The following is a 10,797-nucleotide window of genomic DNA, read 5'->3' as shown; positions in this document are numbered from 1 at the left end:
TTAGAATAAGCCTCCCCTTTTGAGTGCAAGAATATGGCCACGTAAACCTAGAAAAATCATATACTACTATAATAGCATACAAATTTCCTCCAAGACTCATAGTTATTGAAGGACCAAAAAGATCCATGTGTAGTAGCTCTCAAGAGGTTTTGAGGTGGAAACAAAGTTTTTCAGTTTAAAAGATTGTTTTGTTTGTTTCCCCTTTTGGCAAGCCTCACACACATGTTCCTTCTCAAGAGTTTGGGTAAGCCAATAACAAGATCATTTGAAATCAATTTATTCAAGTGATTCATATGTATATGAGCAATCCTTCTGTGCCAAAGCCATGATTCTTCATGCTTTATCAAAAGACAACCCATAGATGTAGAGTTAGAGATATCAAGTAGATAAACATTATTTGATCTCTTACCAACTAGTAGAACTTCCTTTGAGTTTGGTAGATGAATTTCACATTTGTTAGTTCTGAATGTGACTTGGTATCATCTATCACAAAGTTGGCTTATGCTCAGTAGGTTATGTTTGAGCCCTTCTATATAGAGAACATCATGGATTAGAAAGCTATTTTCATTACCTATGGTACCTTTACCAAGGATCTTTCCTTTGTTGTTGTCCCCAAAGGTCACATGCCCTTCCTGTTTAAGAGTGATGCTAACAAACTTTGATGCATCTCCAGTCATGTGCTCGAAGCAGCCACTGTCCAAGTACCATAGATGTTGTTTTCTCACCAAGAAATCCTGCAAAATTCAAAATCAAGTGGCAAGATCTGGTCCCCTAACAAATTTGGGTCCATGGATGTTAATCTGATTGCTATAAACCTTAGGATTCTTGGGAAACCACTTTAGCATACCTTCGGGAACAAAAAAATTCGTATTTTACAAAACCTAACAGAGTGACCTTTTCTCATGCAGTAGAAACAACAAACAACCGGTTCTTTCGACCTTATAATTGGTTGATTTTCTGTGATGGTTGAAAAAAAGTTTTAAACAACCACTATTCTTGCTCTGTGGGTTAAAACTCAAACCAGATTTTCCAAAAACACACCTTTGAGATGCTAAAACATTCCCAAGATTGGATTTACGTTTTGAAATTGTGTCAACTGTTTTCACAAGATACAAAACTTTCTTTTGAAGAGATTCACAATTTTTGCAAGAACTGAATTCACACTTGAAAGAAGAGTTTTGATAAATCATTTCAAGGTTTTCAAAATCTGTTTTTTAATTGTTCAAATCTTCTTCCATAACTTTGACTCTTTCTTTCAACCAGTTATTTTTACTTTTCAACCGATTGTTTGAAAGGGTTAATCTATTAGCTTCTTCATGAGTCTCTTTAAAGGCTTCAAGAAGTTGATAATAACTATCACATTTGGTAGAAGAAGATGTACTTACATGGTTTGATGCAGACTCTTCTCTTGTTATCATACAAACATCCATTTTGGAATTTGCAGAGGATGATCCAGCAGAGGACTTATCACTGTCCAGCAAAGCACTTCTTGAATCTTTGTGAATTTTCTCAAGAGTATCCCACATTTCTTTAGCTGAGATACACTGTGAAACTTTAAGAAGTTCATCAGAATCAAGGGCAGATACAATAATGTTCTTAGCTACACAATCAAGATGATCTTTTTCATTTTTAGATAATGCAACATTTTTTTCAGGCAGATGTATGAAGGCATTGTTCGTAATGACATTCCAGATTTTTCTATCTAATGAGTCAACAAAAAATTTCATTCTTATACACCATAGCTAATAGTTTTTGTTAGAATATATGGCCTTAAACGAGAGGGGGTGAATTGTTTAAGAAGGATTTTTGTAAACTTTTAAGCTTAGAATGAAAAATACTTCAAGAAAACCTTGATTAAGAATTCAGTTTTTCAAAACATATTGCAAAAGCACAATACTGGAAAAACAATCGGTTGTTTTACCGAAACAATCGGTTGTTTATACCAGTTTTTAATTGACAAAACTGAATTTAAAGAGATAGGGATAGAGAAATTGTACACAGTTGTTTATACTGGTTCACTCCAAATCCAGAGCTACATCCAGTCTACTCAGAAACCCTGAGGATATCCACTAAGCAATCACCACTTGATCACTTACACAACAACCAAGAGAATGACCTTAAACACCTCAAGAAACACACTCTCCTTGGCCAACACTAAGATTGCTGATCTTGAACAGCTCAAGAACACACAGCCAATCTCAGCAAACACAAAAACGAAAATGTTCAACAGAGTACAAGGATTACACTTGTTTACAGAAGATAATCTGAAATCAATACAAGCATAATCCTATTCCAGCACTTTGATCAATCACAAACAACTTAGCAATCTCAACACTTTGAAAAACTCTCTTAGAAAAACTTTGTCAAAGATTCTTTATTCTTAAATCTGTTTTTCTGAATATATTCAAAGATGTAGTTTGTTATCAAATCTTAACAAACTCTTAAATTGAATTAAAAGATTGGTCAAAGCATTTAATGACTGGAGCGTAAACAGTTAAATCATTTAAAGCTCAGTCAAAGAAAACAGTTTTTCTGTTATGGTCCCAAAACAAACAATCGGTTTTTTCCTCAAATCAATCGGTTGTTTTGGTACTTAACAGTTTAACCATTCAAAACAGTTTTCAAACTTTTTCTCAAAACACCTAAGTACAAACAATCGGTTGTTTCGACAAAACAATCAGTTGTTTTTACTTAGTTTGAAATCATTTTGTTTTCACAAAGATTGAGAATGCTAATGCTTTAGATTTAATCATAGGGTGGATTACAACATATAAACTACCCCAGAACAAAGCTTAAACCAGCACAACAACATCAAGCACAACAGAGGCTTCAACATCCTTCAAAGGATTTGGATTCTTCAATGCTTGAACACCACTTGGTTCAACAGTTTTCACCACAAAACAGAGATGGTCTTTTAAAGAAGCATCTTCCCCAAAGAAAACTTGCTAGCCATTAAAGCAGTTCTAGAAAAAAAAAAGAACTTGAACATTTTTCACGAACCTAGCTCTTGATGCCAATTGTTAGAATTAATGGCCTAAACAAGAGGGAGTGAATTGTTTGACAAAAGATTTCCGCAAAGATTGAATAAGAATGAAGCTTTATCAACAATCACAGAAGAAGTAATCAAGAAAGCCAAACAATCAAAGAAAAAGAAATTGTTTGCATAAAAACAATCGGTTGAAACTTCGTTTTAACCGGTTGTTTATGGCAGCAACAATAACAAAATTGAATCAAACAGTTTATAAGGATGGAGAGAGAGAGAGAGAGAGAGAGATTACACAGCCCATTTATACTGGTTCACTCAACCCTGAGCTACATTCAGTCCCCAGAACAACAACTGGGTTTCCACTAGTAACCAATCACATATTACAATACACAACACCACAAAGAGGTGATCTTGATACCACAAGAACCACTCACCCTCTTTGCCTTCACACAACCTTAGTTAGAACACTCTCTGACCTTACAGGTTTACACACTTCATAATTACAAAAAAAGAAATTATTACAAGAATCAGAAAGGAACAGATTACACCTGGATTTACAAGAATCACATAGCTCCTAAGATCATACCTTGAACCAATGCACAACTACTTAGCAATCTTGCAAAACTTTTGAATCAAATATTTTCTCAAAATCAATTTCAATCTCACTTTTTGTGTATACTTGTTGTTTTTGAAATTCAAAGGGAAACCATATTTATAACTCTTAAAAGTAGTCGTTCTAGGCAGTCAATCATGAGATAAAACAGTTTTAATCGAACTGAAAAATAGATTAACAGGTTTTTTAAAAGTTGTTATGAAATGTGGCAAACAGCCGGTTGAAATGTCGTTTTAACTTGTTGAATTGGTTAGACAGTTAATCAACCAAGTCAAAAAACAGTTTTGAAAACCTTCAGCCAGGCTAAGTGACAAACAACCGTTTATATCGTGGTTTCAACCGGTTGTTTTTCTCTTTGCTTAGAAAAACACTTTTCTGTTTTAAAATAGATTGAACTAGCTTGTGCAAAAGACTAGGAATGATCTTTACAAGAATTCTAAACACCTTAGACTAAGCTCTAACCAAAAGCAGCACAACATCAACCTTCAACACAAATTTGGATCATCAAAGCTTCCATGTTCTACACATTCCTCCTTAAGCACCCATTTTGTTGTCTTCCTTACATGTACCTTGCCTGCCTCTTCGGGCCCCACCACCCACCGGAGTTCCCTTCCAGCGTTGCCATCTCGAGTCTGAGGATGAAACACTATCATAATAAGCATCGTGATTGCATGTGTGTCAACAAATATCTCCACCGACATAATTAGCTTCCTCTTTAATACAAACATAATAAATCTAGCCTTTAATCTGCATATTTTTTTATAATCTAGGATTACTGGATTATCCCACGAGTTCGTAGCTTCATCAATAGAGACCATGATAGCACCTCCCCAACCACTTTAGAGAAGCAATCCTTATTCCATAGAGAAAGCCATATCATCTAGCCCAAACAATTTTGTGGCCAACAACAGAGGAGTCAGACCAAGGTTCAAAGACCTCCAGGATACTATCAAACCAATCTTTGTTCAGATTAATAATATCGTCCATCCACTCTCCACCCTTTGGTGTAAGGAGGACCAAACTATCACCCAAGTACCTCACTCTAGTCATATTCATCCCCACTTGATAAACTCTTCACACAATCTGACAACATATACATGGCCTACCATACTATTAACAATCCACGATAATACTTGGTGCTTGGTTTCGATAGTTGTTCCTTTCCACTTCTCTTGTGAATGCCTTCGTACAACATCAACATAAGAATGAGTCCTTATATTTGACTTTGCTATTGCCTTCCCTTTCTTTTTCCTCCAAACTTCTTTCATCTTGTTCTTTGCAGGTTCATGACTATAAGGTTTCTTACCCTCTCTTGGCAGGCCTTTACTAAGTTCAGCTCTTTTATACCTAAGGACATTTACATAAAGTTTCTTGTGTCCAATATAGATTTGATCCAACTCCTTCTCCAACTTTCCCGCGTTTGAAACCTTGAAGAACAGTACGAATCTGAACCTCCTTCCTCACTTGTTTAGTGTATGTGAGATGAAAACTTCCTTCACCCTTATTCATCTTTAAAAGATCTTAAACATATCATATTCCCATAACGGTCTAAAACGTTTGAGGGTGGTAGAAGAGATTTTTTGTGAGTTTAACTAATTCAATCTCATCAAATATTGAGGGTTGTAGAGATCGACAAAAGAATACTGATAATTTTTAATAAAATTATAAATTTTAATAATATCTTTCTATGTATTTTAAAAAATATGATCCACAAGTACAATCGCATGGGCGCAGTAATTATAATATATATAATAATTATTATTATAATTATAATATTATTATTACTACTTTGTGTATAGAAAAGCTCAATTCTATATGGACACTACACTTAGAATTGCCAAATAATTGTATTAGATTTCAATCCTATCAAGCATATTAACCTTTTTGCATTATAGTTTTACAATGCATAAATTATAAGGTCAAAGAAATAAACATAGTTAGTTTAGATTAAGGTTGTTAAAGTTTACTGAGAAGAAAAATTAAATTGAACTAATTATAGAGTAGAATTGAACTAAAATAATTAATTCTAATAGTAATTTTAATTAATTGTATGTTTAAATTATAAAATGAAACTAAAGTACTATAGTTACTAAACTATTTTTTTAACTAAAACTAAACTGGAAATCAATAATTCAATAAGTACAAAAAGTTTTAACAAAACTATTATAGTCACTAAACCGCAAGATAAATGATTTTTTTATTAACAAAGAATTAATTAAATTAAATGAAGCACTACAGGGGTGCCCCAACCCTTATACAAAAGACTTCCAATAAAACCTGTTTTCTAAACTTACAACCAAAAAATCCATCTGGATATAAAGTTCCCAAGATATCTATCAAAACACTAATCCTACAGCATCTTCCTTAAAAAAAAACTCTTGGACGTATAACAAAAACAAGAGTTCAATTCAAAGGAAGCCTCCAAAATTAAAAAGTCAATAAAGTGAACAACATTCATATTATGTATTCACAACTATCGTTTTTGTTTAACCAAACAACTTCCAACATAAGGATTGAGTATCTTCCACCCTATGCAGATGCAGAAAGGGTGTTGGTGTGATAACTTTATGTCAGCAATGAAGCATCACACAAAGTTTTTTGTAACCACCATGCTTTGGTTTTTCTTTTATTTGATCGACAAATAATAAATAAATTAAGGTAAATGTGACACTTTTGGGGTGTCCCAACCCTTTTACATGTTCCACCATTAAAGTCTATTAGCTAGCTAAAACTAAAAGGCTACAACTATAGCACAACAAGATACATGCTTCAACTACCCATCACATCCACTTTTTGTGCATAAGCAACCATCACAACAAAAGGTTTGAAGGCTGCTACAGAGCACACCAACACTAAAAGTAATCTACATAGCAAAAACTGAATTAGTATGATAAGCCTCTTGCACCTGTCGAGCACCTCTGGTTCTATCAACACCTACACTGCATCTTTTAAATGTTGTTTCCAATCCTGCACTCTATTAATACAAGCCTTGCAAGTAGTGCTTCTAATCCTTATATCATTGAAAAAGATACTTGGAATCAAAAGCACAACATTGACCATAGGTTTCTAAGGTAGAACAACGAGAGAGAACAACCCAAAACCATTCTAACTAACCAACCAACCCCCCCACACACATGGCCAGTTATTTAGCCCAGCAAACACAAAAAAGGCCTGCATAAACCAGCAAAACAGAAACCTCACATAGCAATCTGCAACACAGTCCTGTGAAGCATAAACATTGCATAGTTTTTGAACTCCCGCTACCAGCATTGGGTATGCATCAAGGCGCCAAACCCCATTCCATTACCTGAGGCCTTTGCCCCTATTGCATAACCCTTGCTGTTGTAGTCCATGGTTCATTCAAAGTTATATATTTCTTCACTCTACCTCCAAGTTCCTTGCGACATAGTTTTGTATAGTCCTTTTGCCATTAGCTCATTGATATTCAATTCTTTCTTGGTTTATTCCTCAATTTCGTTTTCCACACTAAAGTATTCTAGTGCTTTGGTTGTAATCTGGCTTTTTATGTTTTTTGGTTATATCTACAACTATGTTTTGATGCTAGTACATGTGCAAGTCTTTGTTTTTTGGCACCCTCATACTCTTTTGGGTTGAGGCTTTTTGTACATGAGTTGGAATACCCCTAATACTCCCATTTATATTTTTTTTATTGTTGATAAAAAAAAGTATTTATCTATCCATCCACTAGAGTTGGTAATTACTAAGAGTCTCAGGTTAACCATTCTTATCTATAAATATTAGGTCACTTTTCTTATGTAGGTATGTTTTTTTTCTTCCTTTAGACATGATTACTTCAATAAAACTTCTTTCAATTCAGGTAGAGTTGTGGCTAGAAAAACATTAAATAGAAACTAAAACTTCTTTTAATTCCAGTGGAGTTGTTGCTAGAAAATTATTAAATAGAAACTAGTTTTAGAGACAAAAAATAATTAGTTAGTATATTGATTAAATTAGATATTATTTTAGAGATTAAAAAATTTATTAGTATCTAATAAGCTACCAATTATTTAGATTCTAAAGTTGATAGCTAAAATATTGTTAGCTAATTAGATACCTATTTAAAAATATTTATCAATAATAGAAACTAATTATTTTTGTTTCTAAAATTGATTTCTATTTAATGATTTCTTTTATAATGATGTTATCATCTATTTTATTTCAATTTTATATAGGACATATAATGTTGTTGAAACACCTTTGCACCATATGAAAGTAAATGTGTAAGATAATTTGAGAAATTAAAAGAGGATTCAAAGAAAAAGTGAGTTTCAATGATTTTGCTTTACTGAATTTGGAAGATTTAAATCTGCCACAAACTATATGTTTTAAAATATCACCCTTGGTAATATATTTTTCAAAATTCAAAAAAACTTCAAATTTTGTTCTTAAAATTGATAGAAAATATCCTGTAGATTTTTTTTTTCTTTTCAATTTAATTCCATGACATGATAGTATTTTCCACGTCATTTTTTTCAATAAACATGAAGATTTTTTAATTAAAAATAAAAAATAATTATAGCGGATGAAGGTTTAATTGCGGTGTCAAGGATTGTGATTAAGAAAGACTTGGTGGAGAGTTTGGAGATTGAAAAAAGTTGATTAAGGTAAAGATGCTCCAATACGTAGACGACACATTGTTCTTCAGTAAAGCAAGTATATATTAAAAGTGTGTATCATATAAAGGTCATTCTGAACTGTTTTGAGTTGGCTTCTGGTCTTAAGGTGAATTTTCTCAAGAGTAGAATCGGCAGGATAGGGGTAGATCAGACTAAGAGTCTCTGTTTCGCGGCTATTTTAAATTACGATGTGATAAAAACTCCTTTCAAATACTTGGGGATGCCTGTAGGGGGTGTCATAAGAGGGAAGTGTTTTGGGATGAAGTGGTTAGTAGAATAAAGAGCAGATTAGGCAAGTGGAAGAGTATATTCATCTTGATGGCTGGGAGGATCTGTTTGATTAAATATGTCTTGTCATCTATTCCACTATTTTATCTCTCTTTGTTTAGATTTCCATCTACTATGCTGAAGAAGTTAGTGAGTCTGTAGAGGAATTTTTGTAGGGATGTGGGTCTGAAGGGAGGAAGATTGCATGGGCTTCTTGGGATAAGGTTTGCTTGTCGAGGGATGCAGGTGGTCTTGGCATTATAAATGTTAGAAAATTCAATATGGCTTTGTTGGGAAAATAGATTTGGCGTCTGAATTCGGACAAGAGTGAGTTGTGGAGGGAGTTGATTGAGTCTAAGTATAGGGTTTGGAGACGTCTGAAAGATCAAAGGGTAAGGAACAACAAAGTCTCTCTATGATGGAGAGATTTGTAGGAGATTTTGAAGTCAGAGGAGTAGGGAGGGAAGTTTTTGTAGAACATGGAAGCTTTGATGATCCAAATCTGTGTTGAAGATTGATGTTCTGCTACTTTTGGTTAAGAGCTTAGTCTAGGGTATTTAGAATTCTTGTAAAGATCATTCCTAGTCCTTTGCACAAGCTGGTTCAATCTATTTTAAAAGAGAAAAGTTTTTTTCTAAGCAAAGAGAAAAACAACAGATTGAAACTACGATATAATCGATTGTTTGTCACTTAGCTTGGCTGAAGGTTTTCAAAAATGTTTTTGACTTGGTTGGCTAACTATCTAACCAATTCAATCGGTTAAAATGACATTTCAACCGGTTGATTGTCACATTTTATAACAATTTTTCAAAAACCTGTTAAATCAGTTTTCAGTTGGATTAAAACTGTTTTGGCTCTTGATTCACTTCCTAGAACGGCTAGTTTTAAGAGTTAAAAATATGGTTTCTCTTTGAATTTCAAAAACAACAAGTATACACAAGAAAGTGAGATTGAAACTGTTTTTGAGAAGAGATTCAAATCAAAGTTTTGCAAGATTGTTAAGTAGTTGTACATTGGTTCAAGATCTGATCTTAGGAGCTCTGTGATTCCTGTAAATCCAGGTGTAATCTGTTCCTTTCTTATTCTTGTAATAGTTTCTTTTTTCTGTAATTGTGAAGTGTGTAAATCAGTAAAGTTAGAGGGTGTTCTGACTAAGGTTGTGTGTAGGCAAAGAGGGTGAGTGGTTCTTGTGGTATCAAGATCACCTCTTTGTGGTGTTGTGTATTGTAATTTATGATTGGTTACTAGTGGAAACCCAATGGTTGTTCTGGGGACTGGATGTAGCTCAGGGTTGAGTGAACTAGTATAAATTGGTTGTGTAATCTCTCTCTCTCTCTCTCTCTCTCTCTCTCTCTCTCTCTCTCTCTCTCTCTCTCTCTCTCTCTCTCTCTCTCTCTCTCTCTCTCTCTCTCTCTCTCTCTCTCTCTCTCTCTCTCTCTCTCCTTATAACTGTTTGATTTAATTTTGTTATTGTTGTTGCCATAAACAATCGATTAAAACGAAGTTTCAACCGATTGAAATTCTGCAAACAGTTTCAATTACCTTGTTTGATTGGCTTCATTGATTACTTCTTCTGTGATTGTTGTTAAAACTTCATTCTTATCCAATCTTTTCGAAAATCTTTTGACAAACAATTCAAGTCCCCCCCCCCTGTTTAGGCCATTAATTCTAACAATTGGTATCAGAGTTAGGTTCTTGACAAATATTCAAGTTCTATTTTTTTTCTAAAACTGCTTTAATGGTTGATAAACTACCTTTTGGGGAAGGTGCTTTTATAAATAGACCACCACTTTTTGGTGGTCTGAATTACCAGTTTTGGAAAGTTAGGATGAAGATTTTTATGCATTCCACAGATAAAGGTATTTGGGAAGCAATTGAAAATGGTTCTTTTATTCCTCAAGTTAAAAAAAGATGATGTCTTAATTGATAAACCTCCATCTGAATGGACTGAGGCTGATAGCAAGAAAGCAAACTTTGATTGGATTGTTAAAAATATTATAACCTCTGCTTTGAGTTGTGATGAGTTTTCTAGGGTATCACAATGCACTTCAGCAAAGGAGATGTGGGATATCCTTGAAGTCACACATGAAGGAACTAATGATGTAAAGAGGGCAAGAAAGCATGCTCTCATCCAAGAGTATGAATTATTCAGAATGCAGAAAGGGGAGACAATATCTGATGTGCATAAAAGATTTTCCCACATTGTGAACCACTTGATGAGCCTTGGAAAGAACTTTGACAAAGAGGAGCTAAACATAAAGATCTTTGTAGGCAAAGATCACTGCTATTTCTGA

At 33.9% G+C, this 10,797-nt stretch overlaps 1 protein-coding gene across 1 annotated transcript; it reads left to right on the top strand.

The window, feature by feature from the left end:
• The first annotated feature begins 10,383 nt into the window (after positions 1 to 10,383).
• On the top strand, positions 10,384 to 10,797 carry LOC137815959 (uncharacterized). The gene has a single exon (XM_068619066.1). The coding sequence runs from the start codon at positions 10,384 to 10,386 to the stop codon at positions 10,795 to 10,797; it is 414 nt and encodes a 137-aa protein (XP_068475167.1).

The sequence above is a fragment of the Phaseolus vulgaris genome, chromosome 1, assembly GCF_000499845.2.
Source record: "Phaseolus vulgaris cultivar G19833 chromosome 1, P. vulgaris v2.0, whole genome shotgun sequence".
Taxonomy (NCBI): domain Eukaryota; kingdom Viridiplantae; phylum Streptophyta; class Magnoliopsida; order Fabales; family Fabaceae; genus Phaseolus; species Phaseolus vulgaris.
This window is presented reverse-complemented; position numbering and strand designations above follow the sequence as displayed.